Source organism: Herpailurus yagouaroundi, unplaced genomic scaffold (assembly GCF_014898765.1).
Source record: "Herpailurus yagouaroundi ecotype Mexico unplaced genomic scaffold, PumYag 139, whole genome shotgun sequence".
In the NCBI taxonomy this organism is placed as follows: Eukaryota; Metazoa; Chordata; class Mammalia; order Carnivora; family Felidae; genus Herpailurus; species Herpailurus yagouaroundi.
Genome location: NW_024412394.1, coordinates 43,168,174 through 43,194,182, shown reverse-complemented (window position 1 = coordinate 43,194,182; position 26,009 = coordinate 43,168,174). Strand labels below are relative to the sequence as shown.

Below are 26,009 nucleotides of genomic sequence, written 5' to 3'. Positions count from 1 at the left end.
AAAACATCAACAAGTCTAATTCCTTATACTTTCTTCCCACCTCCACTCTGTCATAAGGGTTTTTGTGAGCAAAAGCAGAACAAGAAAAACTGCAAAGAAGACAGAAGAGAGAGGCTAGCAAAGGTGCCTAAGGGTGATTTTGTTTTTTTTTTTAATTTTTTTTTTCAACGTTTATTTATTTTTGGGACAGAGAGAGACAGAGCATGAACGGGGGGAGGGGCAGAGAGAGAGGGAGACACAGAATCGGAAACAGGCTCCAGGCTCTGAGCCATCAGCCCAGAGCCCGACGCGGGGCTCGAACTCACGGACCGCGAGATCGTGACCTGGCTGAAGTCGGACGCTTTACCGACTGCGCCACCCAGGCGCCCCCCTAAGGGTGATTTTGAATGGCCACTAGAAAAGTTAAATCCAGCCTAAAATAAATGCTGGAAAAATGTGTAAGCAGATCAGAGCTTGGATTATAGGGAAGAGATTTTAAAGTATATGTGATTGAAAGGGCCAGGTGACATATAGGACAAGGTATAACATTTGAAAAGACAGACACAGTGGATAGGGGGCAAGCATGATTTATTTTATTTTATTTTTTACTGTTATTTATTTTGAGAGAGCAAGAGAGCGTGTTTGCGGTCTCCAGCAGAGAAAGGGGAAGGGGGGGAGGGACAGAGAGAGGGGGAGAGAGAGAATCCTAAGCAGCAGAGCCATCCAGGCACCCCACAAGGCACAAGCACAATTTAAAAGGGTAAGCATTACTTACTGGGGCAGTCTTTCCTCTGGAGGAGAGGAAAAAAGGCAAAGAAAAAGAAAGGGCTTTTTAGCAATTAGATGGAGAAAAGAAGAAAATCGGGTTGAAGGTAGGGGGGATTTAGGGTTCTGTAAGACAAAGAAAATCACATAATCAGAGGTCTGACAAGTCCTTTCTCACCACCAAAAGAAACACACTGACAGAAAAAACCCACTCAAGTACCTGGGCTTTGCTAGGCTGACGGAAAAATCCCAGACTTTTTCAAAAATAGGGATTAAAAAAAAATACTCCAATATCATAAAAATGAAAAAAAAATAGAGAAATTTTGCAAAAAATCATGAAACTCATGATCTTCATGAAAATCATGGTCTTAACCATCAATTCAGGAAAGACCTTCCCTGCAAAATGACCATGAAGCAAAAGAAAAGTGTTTAAGTTCACACTCTAGACAGAATTAAGGACATCAAGCATTTGAGATATGAAAAACCACTCTGAGTCAGAAATGCAAAATGGACAAGAACCAGGATAAATAGAAAAGGAGTTGATTGAACTCAGGAAATGTAAAGAAGAGAAGATGGTCTCAGGAATGAAGAATAAGTTTTAAATTGCCCAATTGAAAATAGACACTAATGAAAATTTAATAAAGGGTTTGAAGATAGGAAAATAACCAGGAAAATGAAAATGACATAAAGGAAGAAAGAAATAAGGGTCTGAAAGGGAGGCAGATTTTTACCTCTGCTCTCTTAGGTTTTTTTTTTGGCAGGCTCTGAGAAACTGACATAAGACAGATTAACAGGAGAAAGGCGTACAAATTTATGTAAGTTTTGCGTGACACAGAAGCCCTCATAGGAGTGAAGGACCAAAGAAATGGCAAAACCCATTAACTTGGAAAGAAACTGTGAATCAAAGATTTTATATAATTAGTAGGTTGCACAGAGAAGCAATTGGGGAAAGGCAAGCTATGTGAGGAGGCAAAAGGAAGGTAAGAATTATTTTAACAAAGTCTGTTTGTATAAAAACTTTTTGTCTCAATTTATGGTCCTTGGAATGCTATTTTCCTTCTGGTTTAGGAAGGACAATTTGCATATGGGAATTTCATATCCTGCTTTTAAGAAAAAGAAGGAAGTCAATGTGTTTTTCTTGTGTGTGTGATTGCTGTTTTCCAAGTACTTTAACACAAAATAATCTTTATGTTAAAGTAGCCTATTTTGGAGTGTCTTATTCTGCAACCCTTCAGGTCTAAGAGAAATGGGAATGAAAGATAAGTAAAGAAAGGATCACTTAAAAATTTGTTTTCAGAGTCCCTAAGGGAAAAAAAGGGAAACAAAATAATGATACTGAGATAATATTTAAAACTATACTTTAAAAATAAATTACAGGGATGCCTGGGTGGCTCAGTGGGTTGAGCATTTGACTTCGGCTCAGGTCATGATCTCGCAGTTTATGGGTTTGAGCCCTGCATTGGACTCTGTGCTGACAGCTCAGATCCTGGAGCCTGCTTCAGGCTCCCTCTCTTTCTGCCCCTCCCCCACTCATGCTCACTTTCTTTCTCTCTCTCTCTCTCTCTCTCTCAAAAATAAATAAGCATCTTAAAAAATTTTTTTAAATAAATAAAAATAAATTAAAGAAATAGAAAAAGACCTGAATCTACACATTGAGGGAGTTCGTTGGTAACTTGGGAAAATTAATGCAGACTGACCAAGTCTAAGACATATCTGACTGAAATTGTAGATTTCAGAGATAAAGATAAAATACTCAAGTGCTCTAAGCCAAAAGATCAAATAATTTAGAAAGGCAAAATAATTAGACTAGCATGAGACTTAAAAACCTACCAATCAAGACAACAGTGATTGATATGTAAATATCAATATATGCCTCTTGTAGGGAAAGAAACAGGATTCTTGGTTATAAAATACCATGATAGGTGTGTGACTAAACATATCAATGCTAACAATAAATGTGAATGGGCTTAATTTACCTATTAAAAGAAAAATATTTGCAATTTGGCTTATAATGTAAAACCCAAGTATATATTCTATATCAGATACCTAGCTGAAACAGTGATTTACATATTCAAAAAAAACCCCAAAAACTCTCAAGGAAAGAAAGTATGAATCAAGGATTTTATAGCCAGCTAAGCTGTCTTTTAAATATCAAAGCAAAACTGAACCAGTTTTGGCCATACAAAAATTTAGGGAATCCTGCATTTACCAGTCTTTCTTAAAGAATGTACTAGAGCAGGGGTCAGAAAACCATGGCCTGCCATCTGTTTTGTAAGTAAAGTTTTACTGTAACATAGCCACAGTTACTTGTTTACATATCATCTGTGACTGCTTTTCTGCTACACTGTGACAGAGTTGAGTAATTGCAATAAGGCCTACAAAACCTAAGTATTTACTTTCTGATTTTTTACATAAAATGTGTGTTGACCCCCAACCCCAAGATTCCCAAATAATGACTGAAAAAACATCAGCATAGGACTAACATCAGTTGTGGCCTTTACATGTACATAGGTGTTCATGGAAGACCAGAACAGGGATGGGCATGATGGCATAAGACGAATACACAAATATTGTATACTGTGATGAAGTTGAAATAATGTAACTAAAAACTGGGAGGGGAAGAGATAGAGAAAGATGAAAATTGGGGGAAAAAAATCACAGTGTATATACAATAAGCGAGTGATAAAGAATACCATCAGCCAAAGAAAAACCTAATAAGCCAAATGGTGAATAGTTAAGGGACATTTAAAAGTGCATAAAGGGGCCACTAGAAGAAAAGTAAGAAACTCTTCTAAAAACCAATATATGCCTCTGGTAGGGGAAGAAACAGGATTATTTTTTGTAAATTCTCAGTTATAAAATACCATGTTAGATGTGTGGCTTGACATATCAGTCCTAACAATAAATGTGAATGGGTTTAATTTGCCTATTAAAAGAAAAATATTTACAATTTGGCTTATAATGTAAAACCCAAGTATATATTCTATATCAGATACCTAGCTAAAACAGTGATTCACATATTCTAAAAACAAAGGATGGACAAAAGTTTGTGGTGTATAAATGGAAACAAAAAGGAACGTTAGTGATTCCGGTATCAAACAACATAGGATTTAAGCCACAGAGCATTAAACATGACAAAGGACACTCCTTAATGCTAAAAGCCAGAGTTTACCAACAAAAACAATAAAGGGAAACACCTTTATACCTAGATATTAATTAAATTCTCTTACTAAACAACTCCTAGGTGAAAGGGGACATACAAATTGAAATTACAGAGTTTTTAAAAAATGATGACTGGTCTTTTATAACTGGCTTGAGTTAGCATAGTTTTCATGGTTTATCCACATTGTAACATCTATCAGTGCTTCATTCTTCTTTGTTGCTGGATAATAATCCATTGTATGGATATATCAGATTTTATTTATCCATTTATCAGTTAATGGATATTTGGTTGTTTCTATTTTTTGACTTTTCTGAATAATGCTGCTGTGAACAATCAGGTAGCTATTTGGAAAAAGATCTGTATGTCACATTGTACATAACAATAAACCCCAAACTGATTCGGGATGTAAATATAACAAATGAAAAATGATAGTGAAAACTGGTGAAATTTGAATAAGATCTGTAGTTTACTTAATCATACTGCACAACTATTAATTTCCTGGTTTTGGTGATTTTTCTGTGGTTATAGAAGATGTTAATATTAGGAGAAGCTGGGTAAGGTGCACATGGGTATGCTCTGTACTTTTTGGGGACAACTTTTCTCTAAAATTATTTCAAAATAAAATAGTTTAAAAATATTACATGGCAAACCAAAAAAATAAAATAAACATGTTCTACACAAGATGGGAGACTAGACCAAGGCTTATCCTTAGAGCCTTAAAAAAGGGAACATACTGGGTGCCAATTAAAGAAGAGAGGTGTTAGAGGATGGCCAGACTCCATTTGACAGTTGGGGCCAGGAGGGAGCTGGATACAAATCAAGAAGGCATCAGACTGAGTGTAGTTTACTTTATTACCATAATATGTAAGATAACATGTAAGACTTGACGTAGAGTTGGAAACTTTTCATATATACACCATAATTAATTGTCTTTCAGTTTGGCTACCATTTATTTCAAAGCCTGAGGCTTGTTGGTGGTGTGAATTCAGATTCTGAGGGTTGGAAGGATGGATGGAAAATGCTGAAGAAGTAAATGTTGTTATCTTCATCTTTTTAAAGATTCTAGTGTTGAAACACTTGAGATACTGTCAGTGTTCAAAGAATAGTTAGTGGTGTTGAGGAGCTGGAATCTTAAGAAGATTGGTGGGGCGCCTGAGTGGCTTAGTTGGTTAAGCATCGACTCTTCGTTGCGACTCAGGTCATGATCTCATGGTTCATGGGATCCAGCCCCATGTCCAGCTCTGCACGGAGCCTTCTTGGGATTCATTCTCTCTCTGTCTCTCTCTCTCTCTCTTTATCTCTCTCTGTCTTTGACCTTCCCTTGCTCATGTTCTCTGTCTCCCTCTCAAAATAAATAAACATTTAGAACTAAAAAAAAAAATTTAAAGAAAATTGGAAATATTCTGTTTGTTTTAGAAAGCCTGTATCTAAGTCTTTAATTATAAAAGAGCTTAGTAAAAATGATATTTTCTCACAAAGCAGTTAAGTGACCCTTTTTTCCCAAAAGTCTTAGTTCCATGATGAGACAGACAGTTCCATTTTATGAGAGTTTATCTCTATCAGATGTGATTAGGGCCCAAGGTCATGCAGGACAAACATGGCTATTGAAAAGCCACTCATTCCTATGAAGTAAGAAATCCTTTGTAGGCTAAATGGACATCTTATATTTACCTAAAGAAAGATTTGTTATTTCTGTGGTTCTAATTATGCCATTTCTTCATACTCTGATTTTTATGTTTTTATTTTATTTTTCAGAGAGAGAGAGAGAGAGAGAGCGAGCGAGCATGAGCAGGGGAGGGGCAGAGAGAGAGGGAGACAGAATCTGAAACAGGCTCCAGGCTCTGAGCTGTCAGCACAGAGCCTGATGCCGGGCTGGAACCCATGAACCGTGTGGGATCATGACCTGAGCCAAAGTCAGACACTTAACTGACTGAGCCACCCAGGCTCCCCTTTCCTCTGATTTTATCATAAAATCAAGCAGGAACCATAGTAGACATAGTTTTATTATTTTGGTTGCCATTTTGGTTTTTTGGAATTATGTTTGAAATAATGCAGAACAGTTGATTAAATGAGATGTTTATAGTCATTATATATAAAATTTGGACTAGGTTTAAATATGCAAGGCTTTGTTGCAATAGTGTTTCCATAAGAAAAGCAAGTTCATATTACATCACCTAACTTAGAGCTTTTTGTTCCCCCCAAGAACATAATTTACCATATGTACAAAGACTGCTGCTATTTAGATTCCCTTGGATATCTTTATCCAGCATTTTGTCAAAGGGGAAATTGCCTTGTGCATAATCTGAAATAATTGAAATAATTGGAAGTATAATGAGAGCCAACATTTAGAAGCTCCCTTGTGCTTTTTTCTACTCTGCAAAATAAAATTATCACTGAATGCATTCATGTTTTAAGATTTAAGCAGACTTGGTAAATGAATCTTGTTTTCTAAATGTGTAGAGGGGCTAATATAAGGTGGTTGGTCTCCCTAAAACAGGTGTTGAAAGATCTTTTTACGCTTCCCAATACATTTGCAAATTTATCATGATGAAGTGGCAATTTGCAATATAGAGCTGATTACAGAAATCAGGATATAGTTGAACTGTATTTTTAAAAATTCATATTATTTCCTGTTCCTCTGCTTTTTATGATACATGTAACATCATTAATAATGTTCTCAGATGTCCCTGAGAGGTTTGTAGTCTTGTTTTGTTTTTAGTGAATGATAGGAATTGGCTTTAAAAAGAAAGTCATTCCTATGTGTGATTCCCAGGATCCGTTTTAACATCTAACCAAATTTTGCATCCTTACTCACTTTTCACGTGGATTCCATTCCATTTCTGTGTTTCAGTTTAGAAGCCACAGTAAAGTGAACTGAAAATCATCCTGAAAAAGGGCTTGGGTAAAAGCAACTGGGATTTTCCTCTTCAGGAAGTATTTTTGCAGTGTCATTAGATCTTTGTTTTATATCCCCTGTTGGGTTGTGTCAGGGGAGAAGTCCATGTCAGTTTTAAGATTTCACACTCTGGAGCCAGAAATATGTAGATTTGGATACCAGTTGTACCATGTACTTACAAGTTGTGTGAGATCTGGGAAAAGTTTCCCCCACTTGTAATGGGAATTTAGTCTCTACTTAGTAGGAACAAAGGACCTACCAGTCAAGTACTAGTTATCTAATGTTTTTGTAATTCTGTGGGGCATCTACTGTTATTCCTTACATTTTAGAGGTTGCATTTGTCACCATTCCTAATTTTTGGTTGTTTCTTTAAAACAACAGACTCCACCCTGGCTGGTTTGAGCAAAGCAGAATTTATCTGGTAGGTAGTTACAGGTGCAGCCAGGAAGAGCACAGTGTGCCACCTAGGTTGTTTTGGGGAAAATGTCACTATGTCACTTTTCCAGGTGACCCTACCCTGCTGCCCTCAGAAAGTCTGACACTTCCCTCCATGGTCACCGTAGGATTCTCCATATTTCATCTTCCAAGTTACTTACTTTCAAAGCTAAGTGCTGAGCAGGGCATCCGTTTGGAGTCTGGTCCCACAATGCTGCCCTAGCTTCATGGAAGGCGGGGGAAACCAGTTTTCTGCCTCTGACCTAGGAGAGTAGGACCAATAAAGAAATTCCTCGAACATTTCAAGGGTGTTCAGAAGGTGCTGGGCAAGCAGAAAATATGACAGCACTCCAGGGACAGTTTTGTTACAGTAGATTGATTCATAAAGACTAAAATATATCTAAATTACAAGAAAGGTGACTTTGGCTTATTATTCCTTCTTCAAATCATATATTTTATTTTTAAAGTAGACTTTGTTTTCAGACTTAACTGTGTCGCTTGTCCTTATCATTCAAATATTTGTCTTTATACATATAGGGCATCTTGACTTTGTGGGCCGTAACCACAGAAGCTAAGCAAGTTAAACCTTAGGGAATAAAAACCTCCTCTTCCTTACCCCCAAGCCTCTGTTGGCTTTTACTGTGAATGCCACCTAGCCAGTCTGTTTTTCTGAACAGAAATATTGAAACTATTTCTCTCCTCCATGACGTGGGAACCTGCTAATTTTCCCTCCGATATTTTTTTTTTTCCTTTAGACATCTTTCTCTTATCTTACCTACTAACCTGGAAATGTGGCTAAACTGGATCTCTGTGAAGAAAATGAGCACGCTAGCATTGGGGGGTACCAGGATTCAACTAGAAGAAACGGGAGTCTTTTTTTTTTCCTAAAGTATTTCTTTCTAATTTTAAAACAAATATATAATGATGGTTGGGAATTTTAAAACTTAAAAGTCTAAAAAGGAAAATAAATTTCCCCTCCTACAGAGTTAGCATTTTGGTGTGTTTCCTTCCAGTGTTTTCTTTGCAGGCATGCTTGGGCAGGAGGAGGGTAGTTGAAGAGAGAAAGAGAGCAGTTGTATTTACAAAAGCGGAATCAGGTTGTTTATAAAGTCAAATCCTACTCTCTTCATTTGTTTCCCATATCAGTTAATAATAGCTAATATTTATTGAATATTTACTCTGTGGTAGTCACTCTTCTGAGCCCTTTTATACATAGTAATTCTTGTAATCTTTTCAAGAGTCCCCATTATAAGTACTATTTTTTCATCTATAAATATTTTATATGTATATCTAAAAGCTCAGTTTAAAAATAACCATAGGGGCGCCTGGGTGGCTCAGTCGGTTAAGCATCCGACTTCAGCTCAGGTCATGATCTCGCGGTCCGTGGGTTCAAGCCCCGCATCGGGCTCTGTGCTGACAGCTCAGAGCCTGGAGCCTGTTTCAGATTCTGTGTCTCCCTCTTTCTCTACCCTCCCTGTTCATGCTCTCTCTCTCTCTCTCTCTCTCTCTCTCTCTGTCTGTCTCAAAAATAAATAAATGTTAAAAAAAATTTTTTTTAATAAAATAAAATAAAAATAACCATAATACCATTACCACACTTTAAAAAGTTAGACATAGCCCTAATGACCAATTTTCAGATCTTTTAAATTGCATTAATAAATTTGGCTTTTTTGTGGTTTTGTTTTTTTATAACTTTTTTTTTTATAATTACTATTATCATTTACATTTGTTACATGAGGAAACTGAGCCACAGAAATATTTTGAAAGTTGTGCTCACGAAGTGGGTAAGTGGTAGTCACTTTGAGCTCCTCCTTGGTATTTATCTCTGGGAGCTCTTTGAGGCCTGGGTTGAAAGTATATTCCTGCAGAGAGGATTGTTTGTGGGGTCCCATAAATAGTATGAATTCCATCCTCAGACGTTCCTAAGAGTAGGCTTGTGACAAGGAATTCTCAGAGGTGTCTTTCCCCCCACCCTCCTGCCCCTGGAAGACAGATTGTTTTTCCAATTCATTTACTGTGGGGGAACAGCAGAGAAGGAAGGGCAGGGATCCCAAAGGCTTCTGATCCAAGCTTTTATTTTACAGGGCCACAGGCGTGTCCTAAGACCCCTAGCATTCCACAGGTTAAAAAGCTCATGCTCTAGTCCAGACCTTCAAGGATGAGCAGAATCCTCTGGGAAAACCCTCTCTTCAGACCTGGCTTACCAAGGGATTTCAGAATTCTTTCCTACCTCATAAGATTTGGTTATTCTCCTGACAATTCAACTATGTACTTAAAGATTTTAAAATATTTATTCAGCATTTTTAGTCTTTCATACTGAGGGCTGCTGCTGGCATCAAGTCTACCATATTGAAAGAAATGGGAGTTAGATCTTTTTTTTTTTTTCTAAAAGAGAAATATAAGTTTGAAATTTTAAGTGGTAACTTCAGAAGTTAAACTCATGGGTCAACTTAGTTTTCTAGGTCACAATCATGAGCAGAGAAATATATTAAAAAGAAGCAGTAACTACCATTTTGGGTCTCTTAATGGCATAAAGGGCTCTATGCTAAGTGCTTTTGCAGGGATCATCTCATTTAATCCAACACCACTATTCTGTATGATAGATGTGTTCTATAATTCTCATAGTAAAGATGAGGACACTGAAGCATAGAGAGTTCAGGTGATTTGCCCAAGATCACACAACTAATAGGTAATTTATAATACTGACCTTGGGTCATCAAGAAAAGGTTAAATTATGCTTGATGAAATCTTTTTAGGCTTGGTGCATTGCATTTTGAAAGACAGCAAAATGTGTAATATGTCTTAAATTTCCATTTAAATTGTATTGTTGCAGATCAATGTGGTGTTACCTCATTAAAAAGATAAGCATGTCAAAGATATACTAAAGGCAATTCACCTTGCCTTCTTTACTACTTTGCCTCCTCTAAGAAAAATTACTCTTAAAAGACCTCCCAAGGATTTTTCTGGCTATCAAATCCCAAAACACATTTGTCAGCTTAGATGAGAAGAGAAACTTTGGCCAAGGACTTTAGAGATTAATTGCTAGACATGGATACCTTTTGTTCCATAATTCATCCCAAAACGCTTCTCTGTCAACTTCAGCCAACTGTGTGGTATTCAGTTATAGTGTTAACGTATACTTCCCTCTATGGAAGTGTTTCTTGGAAATTTACATATATTTTTCCAGTTGAACATTAATATTAGGAATCAGACTTGGAAAATGTGACTTTCTTAGTACAGTAATTTCATGTGGTGGCATTTGAGGTACTGTTTTCTCAGGTAGTGGTGTTTTCAGTGAACCTTCTTTTGCGTGTGTGACACTGTTTCCTGTTTGCCAGTTTGGAGATAAATACTGAAACAACAATGTCTGTGTGTTTTTCTCAACCAAGTTTTCATTCCCCTAAAGTAACCAGTCTCCATTAGTCCAGGAAAATCAGGAAAAAGATATCTGGGAAAACACTTTGCCAAATTCAAAAGTGGGCAATTTCCCTGATATTTTGACTCCCTCTATGCCAGGCTAGTAATGGAGACCTGTGCTCCAGGTCTCCCCTCACATCCTTATAATCATCTGCCCTCCTGATCTGCTACTTCTAAGGCCTGGCACTAAAAAAAGAGCCACCACTCTGGAACTTAGCAGCCCACCCCCTCCCCTGAGTTGCGTCTCAGGAAGTCAGCTATATCCTTGTGGGTGGCCCCCTTCCTTGCCTCTGAAAGCTCTAGCCTCAAAGAAAGGTAAGGGAGGCCAGTATTCAAACTCACTGGAGTCTTTCTGCCTTTCTTACACAAGAGTGAACACTCTTATAACCTATTTGGAAAGGAATCCTTAGCAGCAACGAAAATACACTAGTTTATGTCTCGTTAACTCATCCTGTTTACACCAAACCATATGTTCCCACAGGACTGTAATTATCTAAGCTAAACTAGGAATGTGTTCTGGAAAATGCTTTGGTCTTCTTTTCAACTTTTTCATTGAATCAGCTCAGGTATGTTTCTTGGTACCTGCTACCATCACTTTCTCATTTGTCAAATGACTTTAGAAACCTTGTACCTTTACCATAAATTGTGCATATATATAGCATAGAAAGCTCAGATTTGTGAAGGGTTCCTGTGACAGTAAGCTCAGGAAATAAAGGTCATTTGCTTGCTCTTTCCTTTTACTTCCCTAGGAGAAGGGCCACTGAGCATTGCATTTTTAGAAATTAAAGGACGTCTCAAAGACAAACACAAAACGGTTGCCAAAGCAAGGAAGCTAACTTCCTTTCCTCCTGCCTTTGCTGCTGCTCTATTTGCTCCAGTATCGCCCTCTGCTTTCTCCTTTCTTCCCAGTTGAGCTTCTGTAATCTCACAGGAGAAAGTGGATATTCTTTTCCTTATAAGAATTGGAAAAGAGTTCTCCATTTGAAATGTCATTTTCTTTGATATCCTTTAGAAAAGGAAGCTAATGCAGGATTTTTGAGGCAGAACCTTAGCCTTTCCCTTGTTCTCTAAGTGGCCCCATGTATCCCTTCTCTACAGTCAGCCTTAATTTTCACATTCAATCTGTAGAAACCAGCTTTTTTATTTTTTTTTAAGTTTATTCATTTTTGAGAAAGAGAGACAGAGCGTGAGCAGGGGAGGGGCAGAGAGAAAGGGAGATACAGAATCTGAAGCAGGCTCCAGGCTCTGAGCTATTAGCACAGAGCCTGATACGGGGCTCAAACTCACAGACTGCAAGAAGTGAGATGCTTAAGCGACTGAGCTACCCAGGCACCCCAGAAACCAGCATTTTTTTAAAAAAAGTAATGTTGGGGCGCCTGGGTGGCGCAGTCGGTTAAGCGTCCGACTTCAGCCAGGTCACGATCTCGCGGTCCGTGAGTTCGAGCCCCGCGTCAGGCTCTGGGCTGATGGCTCTGATGGCTCAGAGCCTGGAGCCTGTTTCCAATTCTGTGTCTCCCTCTCTCTCTGCCACTCCCCCGTTCATGCTCTGTCTCTGTCCCAAAAATAAATAAAAACGTTGGAAAAGAAAAAAAAAATTAAAAAAAAAAGTTATACTTGAAATGTGTATAGATGTTACTAGTTTATAGTCATTTTCTTATAACGGTATCATTAAATATATTGGATTTGTATCTGCTTTCACCCACCAACACTGAATTCATCCATCCCAATGCTTAAATATCTTGAGTTCAACTCAATGTTCCATTCATCAGAGCTAAATAAAATAGCTAAACAATTTACCAGTTATGAATCTATTCTGAATGTACCATCCTTTGATATGAATCTCTGGAAACTAATAATAAGGTGTATGCTATGGTTCTCTATCTCATTATAAGATCTATTAATATGAAAAGTAGAAAAGTATTACATACTTAGATGTCAGTAAAATTTCTGCAGAAATAACTACATACTTTATGAGCTTTGCTATATTTCATAATTGAAGAAGGCATCATCATAGGTGTGTTAACACATTTATGGAATCCAAGAAATAAAAGGACTGAGGAATCAGGATCACAGCATGGTCTTAGAAATCAGACAGATGCTATGTGAAAGCTCAGCCGCTCCATGTGCTGGTTCTAGGACCTCAGACAAAACATGTCTCTGAGCCTCTATTTGTTTATCTGTTTATTAATTATATTGTTTACCTTATGGATGTTGATATATTAAGGAGTACTTGGAATATAATAAATGCTAAATAAATAGTTGTTACCTTATTTTTTTACTTATTTTGAGAGAGACAGAGACAGTGCAAGCAGGGGAGGGGCAGAGAGAGAGAGAATCCCAAGCATCTACCAGCACAGAGTCAGACATGGGGCTCGAACCCACAAACTGTGAGATCATGACCTAAGCTGAAACCCAACAGTTGGATGCTCAACCAATTGAGCCAACCAGGCCCCCCAAATGGTTGTTACTTTTATCCCTGTGACTATTCCTTCTATTTCTAATTTTAAACATCTACTTCTATTGCTATGAGAGATGTGGCCCCTTATGTCCCAGCCCAGTACTGTATTATCTATGCTACTCTAGTTCAACAAGCTCTGTTATACACCTCATGTTGGGAACTGTAAAGGATGACAAGAAGGCAATAAGATTAACATGTGTGTTTTCATCACTCCTTGCTCTGGCTGCCACCACTTAGTATGACTGACAGCTGCTTAAATGTATGTCCAGGGTTTCCAGTGAGATGATAAATTTCTTGAAGACAGGAACATGATCTTATACTTTTATAATAATATAATTTATAGTACCCAGAAAATTGTTGGGTATAGGCCCAGCTATTCAGTGACAAGTAGGCCCATGCTGACAAGTAGAGATGGTTACAGTTGTGGAGAGAGGAGAGGTAGAGTTGAACCAACTGATCTCTCACCGCCCCTCAAACCCCAGGGCTCTCCCGTCCTTCATAAATATGTTAAGTGAAGGGTGAAAAACAAAAGAGAAATAGCCAACCTCAAATAAAATATCTTATGGGGTAGTCATTTTTCATTATGGTACTTATTTTTGAAGTCATATATTTATATGAGAATTGTGTCTAAACTCACACAGGCCCAGGCCGTGATCCTGTTGTTTATAACTGAATCTATAAGAGTGATGGCTTGCCAAAATACTCCTGCAAGCTTCTGCTAATGTTATAACTGTTTTTTGTGATTTCCTGTAATCTACTTTTGCCATATTATAGCTTAAGGTTAATGCAACACAAACAACATTATTTAGGCTTGTGTCTTAGGGGCATGAAGTTCTAATTTGGGGTGAAAATGACCAAATATATTGCTTTCTAAGCTTTATTGCTTTTTGCTAGTTCTCATTTTTCCCCATCCCAAGTTATCGAACATTCTATAAAACTTAAAACTACTTGCTTCTAAATATATGCCCTCAACTCTTTATTATCTGAGAAAAATGGAGGGGAAAATTTTTCTCAGGTTATAAAAAAAGAAAAAGGTGGACAGTCCACTCGGGGTTTCTAATACAAGGTATGGCAGCACCTAGGCCTTTGGGATGAAGATCATCCTGTGAGACGCCAGGAAAGAAAAAAAGTGATTTCTTTTTTCTTTTCTGACTTCCTCACGGAATAAGACAGGATGGATTCAGGTTTTTTCTAATCACTTTCAATTTCTGGTCCTTATTTTCTTGCCACCAGCAGGCATTCATGAAGATGAGGGGAAGACAAGAGATACCTTGATTTTAAACACAGAAATATAGAACAACAGATATAGTCAGGAGAAGGGGCTCTGGGTAGAATGCTGAAAATTATTTTTCTTAGATGGGCAGAGGACCACACCTTTCTTAAAATTTTATAGAATATGGTAAACAGTGGCTTTCATCCCCCACTACTGCAAGCAGCCGAAGTCTTCCCTTTAGCAAACTGAGTGGAACACTAATGTGGAAAGCATGTAGAAAATAGAACCTCCCTTCTGGAAGGCAAGGTAGGACCACAGAGTCCACTCTGCCAGCTAGCTTCACCCTACACCACATCCTCCATGTCTGCATTGGAAGCATCGCAGCCTGCAGTGGCTTGGAAATCACTGGTCTTATTACTCTTGTCTCAAGCCAACCCACTGCAATTAACTTTGTTTTGCTCACTGATACTTACGAGACTGTGTTAAAGCTTTGGACTTTATTCCTAGAAAAATGGACATCCACTTAAAATTTTACATGCCATTTCAGGGCATTTATGGACGGTTCCACCACCACCACCACCAGGCACATGATGTAAATCCCCACAGGTCCAGACCTCTTTTAAAAGTCGGACTGAATCTCTTTCACTGTAGACAAAAACACAATAGCAAACAAAGACAAAGTAACATCAACCACCTAAACGCTCTGTACCCTAGTCAATTTAAATTTCTCTTGGAATGAAAATGTGAAAAAGCTAGATTCTAGTCCTAGTTCTTCAGCGATTAGCTGGGTTGCCTTCAGCAAGAATTCTGAGACTTCTCTGGGCCTCAGTTTCTCTATCTCTAAAAAGATGGGCTTTGACTATTTTTGACATCTCTTCCAGCTCTAGCGTTGTATAATTCTGTGAACTAAATTGAGGTGAACACACGAAATCAGTAGTGCTCTCTACAACCAAGCATCAGTTTCTGTTATTAGGCTTGGATCATTAAGTCCCTCTTTTTTGGGGGGTCCATTATCCCTATGTCCTTACTATTCTCTTCTTCACATTTTCATCATTTCTATCCCTAAGCAAAAAGAAAATTGATTTATCTTCCCTTTCTTTGACTCATGTAAAGGGACTAAGTACTTTCCTGTGTTAAGCTATCTCTAAACAAGTTTGAGCTAGAAAGAGAAAAAGATAATGGTGACAGGTAAGGTCAGTGAATGGGGTACTTGGTGGAGGGGGCATTTATGGAGATAATAAGTGGGTGCTTCAGTGAGGGAACTAGCAGAACTCAAGAGAAAATGGGCAGGGCTAGTACATGGGATACACTAATTTTCAATCTGTGTCTCCTTGAAATCAACTTTATCATTCCACTTCTGAGAGAAAAAAAGAGTTCCTTGGTTTGAGGCGATCATTTCTCTGAGCCTGTAAACCCCAGCCATGATAATGATACTGCTAAAATTATAATATATTGAGCATCAACTTTGAGACGGGCACAATAATAGAAGCTTTGTGGATTTTATTTTATTTAATCATTATATCCACCCTTTGGGACTGGTGCAGCTAGTTCTCTTCTGCACAGAAGGAAACCGAGGCTCAGAGGGACTAAGAAAAGGCACACAAGCAGCAAACCACAGAGCAAGAATCCAAGCCCAGAATCCTCCCCCCCACCCAACACTGTGGTACATGCCCACTGGGCTACCAGTTAATAACTAGTGAAACAGTCGTGGGTTTTACAGAGTGTTCTGAAACCACATCTGCCTTAGTGAATCTGCCTGCAGATAGGTTTATTACTGTTCCTCCTCATTTTCTGCAGGTAAATGCAATTTATGAGATAATCTTTGAACTGAGCGGTATGTCCAAAATAGAAGATAACCATCAGACAAAAAAAGATCATTTTTTGTTGTTTCTTTAATTTTGATTTGATTTTATTACTCTGTCTGGCACATTGGAAGAACCCAATGAATATGTTGAACAGATGAGTAAATGGATGTGTGCATGAATAAAAACCAAGTCATTTTTCAATGTTTAAATGAACTGATTTTGTGATAGTGAATCCAGAAAGCAAAATTACAGCATTCCACACCAGCATGGCTTTATTATCTACCTTGTAAGAGCAAAATATCATATAACTTTGCACCTAACTCCTTAAAGCTCTTGATAGGTTTTTTGTATATTTTATTTCCTAAATCCTTTTGTGCAGTTACAAGTAAAGTATTACATCACTTTTGTTGGAAAAGGACTAATTTTACATTGTAAAGATTGCACGTGCTCTGTACAAAGCCTTGGTTGTTTTGTTTTTTTTTTAAACCATTTTCTAATTTAATAGCTCACAGAAGAAGATTGTCCCTAGGGGAACTGTGACACAACTTTACAATTTACTCATTGTACAGCTGTCCTTCAGTGCTAAAGTTGGGGGGGTGGGGTGGGGAATAAGGATAAATGTAGAAGGAGAAAGCAGAGAATAACTAAGCTCGAAGGTCATTAGTGACACTAAAGAGTAAAAATGATAAAGTGAACACAGAAAATCATGTTCTGTGAAAAATGAAATAGGATTGCTCTGAGCAGGAAGAAAGTAAGGAAAGAAAAAAAAAGAGGACAGAGGAGAGCTTTTTAGTACATTTGGGGGGAAGAGAGGAAGGAAGTACTGCACCAAATGAGTGTCTCTGAATTGGAGCCAAAGAATGGGTTCTAGCCCTTACCACAACTTCAGAACAAATTTCTTTAAAAATATAGGTCAATAAGAGCACATAGTTAGGAGAGGAGCCTGGTTTCCTGGAGATGATTTATCTGTTCCCCAAGAAGAAAGTCCAGTGTCAGCCAGTCTGTGAACCCAAGTGCCTGATTGTCCGGGGCCTCAGCAGTGACCAGAAAAAGCTGCCGGTGTAGGAATCATGTTGCATGTCTTTCTGACCAATAACAAGACAAAGCCTGAGGCAGTGTGGGTTTCAAGCCTCTCTGATGACTTTCCTGAGATTATAAAATCCATGCGAATGTCATGGTCCCCCTTCCCACTACTGTCCACCCCTTTTTACTGCCATCTTCATTGTCACTAGGAAAGGCATTCATTATTTAGAAAGCAACAGCACTGGTGCAATGCACACAACTCAGATCAGCTTTGCAGGGTCTGTCTTTTGAGTTTAAATAGACATCTCGACAGAAAATGCTGCCCCACATGTGCCATATGCTGAGTTTAAAAGGTTGCTGGAAATGCTGTAACCTCTAGCCACCATGACTACATATTGCCTAGCTCAGACTCCTGATAAATGTGCTAATTTATGATTATAGGTTTTATTTTCATGTCACTGGAAATAAAACAACAACAAAATCAGTGGCTGTCTCAAATCCTTGAGCTCTTGTCAGTGTAGAAGCAGCTTTCTGGTAAATGGGGCCTTTTGCTATGTTTGCAAATACTGCATTTCAAAGCCTCATTCTGGTCCTGTTAGCATGTAGGGAGATGATTAGAGACTACAGAGTGAACCAATGATCAAGTCTTACACTGAGTTGAAAAATTAAAAGATTGTGTCACAAAACCCATTCGTGTCCACTCTATTTTAGTGTGTGTGTGTGTGTGTGTGTGTGTGTGTTTTGCCAAATGTTCCTGCTGTGACCTACTTCTGCAGATAAGAAAAATGATTTTGCCATCCTTCTATGACATTATGGCAGTAGTGAACTATTCCCAAGTGTCTTGGTGTAGGTGGCCTTGTGAGGATAAGCATTAATTATTTTCAGACTGCTGATGCATCACCTCTGTGGTGTCTATATTTGTCTTCTAAGAATGCATCATCACTCTCTAATTATAGGTGATCTTGTGGGATTAAATCTTTTGAGTTAAACAGACTAGAATGACACAAAATATGCATGGAAAGCAAACACTTGAGAAATTGGTGAGCCGTCGTCATTGTTGAGAACCAAACTATGCATCAGTGTTCAGAATAACACTGGGAACAATCTTCACATTGTCCATGTTACCACCTGCCTAATTCCTATATTTTAAGCCACTTGATGATGGAGATCATCTTTAAGTTTGTGTTTTCAACATGAAGACTGTTATCCCCTGATCCTAATTCTTCGAATCTTACAGTATTATCCCAACAAATAACTTTTTTTAAAATGTTTATTTATTTTTGTGAGAGAGCACGCAGGCAGGGGAGGGGGAGGGGGGAGGGGCAGAGATGGCGGGGACAGAAGATGGGAAGCAGACTCTGTGCTGACAGCAGCCAGCCCGATGTGGGGTTCAAACTCACAAACTGAGATCATGACCTCAGCCGAAGTCATATGCTCAACCCATTGAGCCACCCAAGAGCCACCCCCCCCCCCCAATAAATAACTTTTATAAGAAAGAGAATCCTCAGGATTCTCAGGACCCCACTGTGATAGTTACCGCTTCATGGAGCTAAGAAGAGCAGTGAGGGTCTCTTCCCCTTGGTCCCAACTTTGAGGCCTATGAAGCAGGGCTGGGCATAGCTCCAAACAAAGTCATTTTCTGGCCAGGGCGCATTGCCTGGTAACATGCAAGTATTGGAGTACTGTGGTTGGAAATACCAAAATTCCCAATCTCTTTTTAGCTCCACCCTGTCAAACAGTATTTTCTTTGATACCCCTATAGAAATCTACTAAGCCTAGATTCTAGTTACATAATTCATTAATTCAGTCATTTATTCCTTCCAGCCAAAAAATATTTATTGAAAGCTCCCTGTGTGCCAGACCTATGGAAGGTTATATAGGGATATAGACAACACATCACCATTCCACATGCAAGTTTGATATTTGGGGTGCAGAAGGGGAATAAGAATGGTTTTTGCTGGGAAAACAAAAACACCAAGTGTCAACAAGAAGAAATATGGAGTCCCCCCGTCAGTGTTTATGTGCATGAGCCAGGGCTGCTGGACGTACCAGGGAGCTATGTCACATGCTCGGTTTGGGAGTTAAAAATCACTAGTGCTTTGTCTTTTGAGTCCCACTCTAAGAAGTAGCTCTCTGGATTCAGAAGCTTAAGTGTTTATTCGGAAATGAACATAAAGCTGGAGCATTTGACTATGTCAAGGATAGTGACCAAAGTAGAAGGATGCCTTTCTTGTCCACCGCCTACCACTTCTAAAACTCAGTGCCATTTTAAATAGTAAAGTTAGGAGGTGGGGAAAGGATTGCATCCAATTTCATTCCCCTACTGTGCAGCAGATGTGCCCACAGGAACAACTGCACAGTGTGAGGTTGTCAGGTTTCCAAAAGAATTTAGCTAATGGGCTTCATTGCTCATAGACCTCGAATCCTGGAGAATCAACGTGAAGGTTAGAGACAAGCATAGAACATCAAGCTTCCGAGAGTGAGTGATGAAGTTTTTGTGGATAATTTTTTTAACTTAGGAGTCCTAGTTTGCCCCACCCAAAGGATGAAACAGCAGCTCCTACCTAAAGGGAAAGAAGGCAGATGTGAGTGCTTACATTAAAAGTCAGTTAATTTAAACTTAAAGAAAAAGTTCTTGGCAGGGGAGAAGGCCAGAATATTGAAGGAGTTCCGCAGCATCTCCTCCAGAGGCATTTCTGAATAATATCTCTTCAATGGCTTAGGTATACAGGTAATGGGAAAAGCTGACTCAGGGCTGCCTCCAGGCTTAGCAGAGAATGTATTCTGAGTACCACTGTAAGCATTAGAGAAGGCCTGAAAATCACTGGCAGGAAGGCTAATATTATACAGTTCAGATTCCCCCAAGGAAAAAAAATGTTTATGAAATTCAACTTTAGTAACCCAAGTCATGAGCTACTTGTTTTCTGCAAACATCAGAGTTAATATTACCTGTACTATAAACTAGTTCACAGCATTACATTTTTGGATCCATTTTTCTTTCCACTTAAGAGCATCTTTTTACTTTGTGCTAGAAATTCCTCTGAGATTCAGATAGGACCACACAAATCAGTTGCCAGCTTGTTACTGTGACCTGTGGGACAAAAGGACGTCCCTTTGGAAGCCCTCACCCTGCTCTGTGCCTGCTGCTCACTGTGGCTGCCTCAGACCCCATGCCTTAGTTGAACACAGAGCAAATGGGCCCAGCAAGAGTATGGCATTCCAGGGTTGTTGGGTGAAGGAATGTGGGGCTTACTGGGAAATCTGGCCTGACTCACCTGCAGCCTGCACTGGGCCCTACTCCAATCCCACGCTGCTTTCTCGCCACAGGACTATCTGTGCATGGACTGTCTAAACATTTCCCTGAGGCCAAAATTTAATTCCTTCAGGAATTTTTAAGTAGAGTGCCAGGTATGAGGTGGACAAAGGGAAAATAGGAAGAGCGTGTTTGAAAAGAGAGTTGCTAAAATGACTCCCCAGACCCCATCCCTCTTTTTTGATATTTTATAAGTCAAGTTTTTATTGAAGTATAACATGCAGGAAAGCACACCAATGTTCATCAGTGAATTTTTAAGAAGTGGGTCCACTTGGGGTGCCTGGGTGGCTCAGTCAGTTGAGCATCCAACTCTTGGTTTCGGCTCAGGTCATGATCACATGGTTCATGGGATCGAGCCCTGTGTCAGATTCTTTGCTGATAGCACGGAGCCTGCTTGGGATTCTCTCTCTGCCCCTCTCCTGCTCTCTTTCTCTGTCTCTCTCTCAAAATAAATAAATAAACTTAAAAAAAAGTGGGTCCACCTATTTAGCATGTAGATCAAGAAATAATAAATAGATTGTGAATCCTGCCCTCCAAAGGGCAACCTCCACCCTGACTTTTGTCATAGTTGATGATTATGGCCTATTACAAAATAGCCTGTAAGCTGAATTATATAGTATTTCCCCCTTTGTGTCTGCCTTCTTTCAACATTATGATTGCCTGGGGCGGTCGGTCAGTGGTTCTCACTGCTGTATAGTATTAGTTTATGAACGTAAACTACACACTTTATCCATCCTTCTATGGACAGATGCTTGGGTTGTTTACAGTTTGTAGCTATTGCAAACTGGACTGCTATGAACAGCCCTATATAGTCTTTGGTGCTTGTGTGTTCTTTTCTGGTGGATATTTACCTAGGAGGAGAATTATAGATGTTCAGCTTTAGGAGATATTTGGCAGTTTTCCAAAGTATTTGTACTAATTTAAACTCCCACCAGAGCGTATGAATTCTAGTTTCCTCTAAATCCTCTACAACACTGAGTATTTTCTGTCTTTCTCATTTTGGCCCTTCTGGTAAATGTGGTGATAGTTCATTGTGCTTTTCATTTGTTTGCCCTAATGACTAATGAAGTTGAGCAGAGCACCTTATCTGTCTGTGGGCCACATAGATACCCTTTATTGTGAAGTGTCTGCTCAAGTCTTTTTGTCCATTTTTTTTTAAATTTTTTTCAACGTTTATTTTTATTTTTGGGACAGAGAGAGACAGAGCATGAACGGGGGAGGGGCAGAGAGAGAGGGAGACACAGAATCGGAAACAGGCTCCAGGCTCCGAGCCATCAGCCCAGAGCCTGACGCGGGGCTCGAACTCGCGGACCGCGAGATCGTGACCTGGCTGAAGTCGGACACTTAACCGACTGCGCCACCCAGGCGCCCCTTTTTGTCCATTTTTTAAATGGAGTTTCCTGTCTTTTTTTAATGATTTGTAGTTCTTTATACATTTTACTTTGTCCTTACTGATCTTCTGCCTGCTGGGTCTGTCCATTTCTGATAGAGGGTGTTGAAGTCTCCAGACTATGACAGTAAATTCATCTCTTTCTTCTTGCAGTTCTCTTAGTTTCTGCCCCATGTAACTTGATGCATTGTTGTTGTATGCATACAGTTTAAGGATTGTTAGGTCTTCTTAGAGAATTGACCCCTTTATCATGATGTTATCTTTGTCCCTGATAACTTAGAGGTCTGCTTTGTCTGAAAATAATAGCTACTTCTACTTTCTGTGATTAGTGTTAGCATGGTATCTTCCCCCCCCCCCCCCATTTACTTTTAATCTGTATGTCTCTTTATATTTAAAGTGAGTTTCTTGTAGACAACATTTGGTTTGCCTTATTTTTTATTCTCAAGTGGGTTAACAGACAATGTAGTCTTGGCTTCAGGAGTAGAATCCAGTGATTCATCACTTACATATAACATCCAGTGCTCATCCCAAGAAGTTTCCTCCTTAAAGCCCATCGCCCATTTTCCCCACCCCTGTCAACCCTCAATTTGTTCTCTGTATTTAAGAGTCTCTTAGGTTTGCCTTCCTCTGTTTTTATCTTATTTTTCCATCCCTTCCCCTATAGTCATCTGTTAAGTTTCTCAAATTCCACATATGATTGAAATCATATGATATCTGTCTTTCTCTGACTGACTTATTTCATTTAGCATAATACCCTCCAGTTTCATCCATTTGTTTCAGATGGCAAGATTTCATTCTTTTTCATCACTGAGGAGTATTCTAGTGTGAGTGAGTGTGTGTGTGTGTGTGTGTGTGTGTGTGTGTGTGTGTGTGTGTGTGTACCACATCTTAATTCATTCATCAGTTGATGGACATTTGGGCTCTTTCCATAATTTGGCTATCGTTAATAGTGCTGATATAAACATTGGGGTGCATGTACCCCTTCTAACAATCATTTTTGTATCCTTTGGATAAGTTCCTAGTAGTATAGTTGCTGGGTTGTAGGGTAATTTTATTTTAATTTTTTGAGGAACCTCTACACTTTTCCAGAGCAGCTGCACCAGTTTGCATTCCCACCAACAGTGCAAGAGGGTTCCCATTTCTCCACATCCTTCCCAGCATCTGTTGTTTCCTGAGTTGTTAATTTTAGCCACTCTGACCAGTGTGAGGTAGTATCTCATTATGGTTTTTATTTGTATTTCCCTGATGATGAGTGATGTTGAGCATCTTTTCATGTGTCTGTTTGCCATCTGGATGGTCTTACTTTTGATTCACTCTGACAATCTTGGTCTTTTAATTGGTGCATCTAGACCATTGATGTTCAAAGTGATGATTCATAATAAGTGGGTTAATATATACCATATTCATTGCTGTTTTCTATTTGTTGCCTTATTCTTTGTTCCTGTTTTTGTCTTCCACTCCTTTTCTGTCTTTTATGGTTTTAGCTGAGCATTTTATAGGATTGCATTTTCTCTCCTTTTTTTTGCATCATAGTTATACTTTTAGTAATTGCCCTGGAGTTTTCAATATACACTTACAACAATCCAAATCCACTTTCACATAAAACTATACCACGTCACAGATAGTGTACTTTATAATAATGAAACAATCCTATTTCCTCCCTGCTGTCCCTTGTATCATTGCTGTCATTCACTTCACTTATATATACTACACACACACACACACACACACACACACACACACACAAAAGATATATGTATATCTAAGCATACATAATCAAATACATTGTTGTTATTATTTTTTGAATGAACTGTTATCTGTTAGAACAATTTTTAAGAAGGTTGTATTTTACTTTCCCTTATTCCTTCTTCCATGTTCTTCCTTTCTTTATGTAGTTCTGAGTTTCTGACCTACATCATGTTTCTTCTAAAGAACTTCTTTTAACATTTCTCCCAAGGCAGGTCTACTGGCAACAAATTCCCTCAACTTTTGTTTTTCTGAGAAAGTTTCTATTTCTCCTTCACTTTTGAAGGTTGATTTTCCAGGGTACAGAATCTGGGTTGGTGGGGGTTTTTTTCTCTTAATACTTGAAGTATTTCATATTACTTTCTTGCTTAGATGGTTTCTGAGGAGAAATTGGTTCTGATTCTCATATTTGTTCCTCTGTTGGTAAGGTGTTTTTCCCCTATGGCTTCTTTCAGGATCTTTTCTTTATCTTTGATTTTCTGTACTTGAAAATGATGTGGCTAAGTATAGTGGGGTTTTGGGGGGGCATTTATCCTGCTGCATGGTCTTTGAGCTTTCTGGATCTGTGGTTTGGTATCTGACATTAATTTGGCAGAAATTCTCACTTTTTTTTTCAGGTATTTCTTCTGTTCCTTTCTTGTATTCTCATGACACATGTGTTGCATGTTCCATAGTTTTCTAACATTCCTTGAATATTCTGGGGTTTTTTTTCTTCAGTGTTGTTTTTTCTCTTTGCTTTTTGGTTTTCAGTGATTCTGTTAATACAGCCTCAGGTTCAGTGGTTCTTTTCTCAGCTGTGTCCAGTCTACTATTTAACCCATAGAAGGCATTCTTCATTTGTGTTACAGTGTTTTTGATCTCCATCATTTCTTTTTGATTCTTACTTAGGACTCCCATCTCTGTGCTTACATTATATATCTGTTCTTACAATGCTCTGTTTTACCTATTAGAGTTCTTAGCAAGTTAATTATAGTTGTTTTAAATTCTCAGTATGATAATTTCAACATGCCATGTCTGGTTCTGATTCTTGCTCTGTCTCTTCAAATTTGGTTTTTAACTTTTCATATGCCTTGTAATTTTTTTCTTGATAGCCGGACATGATGCACTAGGTAAAAGGAACTGCTGTAAACAAGCCTTTAAGAATATGGTGTTGAGGTATATAAAGAGGGTTAAGTGTTCTGTAGTCCTATAATTGGATCTCAGTCCTTTATTGAGCCTATGCCTCTGGACTGTGAACTACATAACTGTTTCTCAGGGTTTTTTTTTTCTCCCCTTAGGTGGTACAGGATTGCTAGAGCTGACTGGAGTTGGCTATTTCCCTTTACTCAGGTACATTAGGCTCTGATAATAGCCCGGCAAGTTAGGCTGTGGTTAACTGGTTTCCCCAGAAGATAGACCTTGTTAAGAAGAGAACGCTTGCTCTGGTATATTTCAAAATAGGACTCTTTTTTTCCCTCCCCCTGCTGGAAGCATGAGGAAATTTTTTTTTTCCCTGATATTTACTTGTGAGAACTTGGTAGAGCCCCAGGAGGTGAATCTCACAAAATTGCACGAGCTCACTATGATGGACCTCCCTGGAGTTTTTAGCTCTCAGATTTTTCCACACTGAGTCTCCAGCACTTCATCAATTATCGATTCAGGTTTTCCTTTCCTGGCACTGGTGCCCACAGCAGTCGCCGCTCTTAAATCTCTGCTCCAGTAAGCCATGACTCCCTGTATTCTCTTACCTCTCCAATCTTGGAGGCAATGGTTTGCCCTGTGTCCTCCTCTCTCTTACTGATCCAAGAAGAGTTTTTGACCTTTCAGTCTGTTCACACTTTTTACTTGTTTGTTATGGAATGACAATTTCTAAGCTTCTTACATGTAGAACCAGAGACTTGGAAGTTCCTTCAATGTTTTTTTGTTTCAGTAAACGTTAATTGAGTACAGTTTGGATGTGAAATGCATTTATTGAGCAGCTGAACTCTCATAGGTTTAAAATACGAGATTTTGGGGGCACCTGGGTGGCTTAGTCGGTTATGCATCTGACTCTTGATTTCAGCTCAGGTCATAATCTCATGGTTCATGAGTTTGAGCCCTGCATCAGGCTCTGCACTGACAGTGCAGAGTCTGCTTGGGATTCTCTCTCTTCCTCTCTCTCTGCTCCTGCTTGCTCTCTCTCAATCTCTCTCTCAAAAATAAATAAACTTAAGCTGTGTGATGGATATCCTTAAAAAAAAAATAAACAGCTGATAATCTAATTTGTGAGTTATAATTAATTCTCAGTCCTAGAAGTAAATTAAAAAAAAATACATTTAAAAAGTGTATCTTCACCAATACACTTTGGGGGGGGTTTGTTGAGTTCTTTCTCCCTTCCTTCCTTCCTTCCTTCCTTCCTTCCTTCCTTCCTTCTTTCCTTCCTCTCTC

At 38.8% G+C, this 26,009-nt stretch overlaps 1 protein-coding gene across 4 annotated transcripts in view; it reads left to right on the top strand.

Moving 5' to 3' along the window:
* The window catches only part of UBE3D (ubiquitin protein ligase E3D), a 244,646-nt gene that overhangs the window by 110,813 nt on the left and 107,824 nt on the right, over positions 1-26,009 (top strand). Inside the window, exon 10 of one of the 4 annotated variants that reach the window (XM_040474048.1) lies at positions 7,994-8,164. The exons of the other annotated variants lie outside the window; for them this stretch is intronic. Within the exon in view, the coding sequence (XP_040329982.1) occupies positions 7,994-8,020 (27 nt within the window). The 3' untranslated portion in view covers positions 8,021-8,164. Of the gene's footprint in view, positions 1-7,993; positions 8,165-26,009 lie in introns of those variants that run through there. 4 annotated transcript variants of the gene reach the window in all.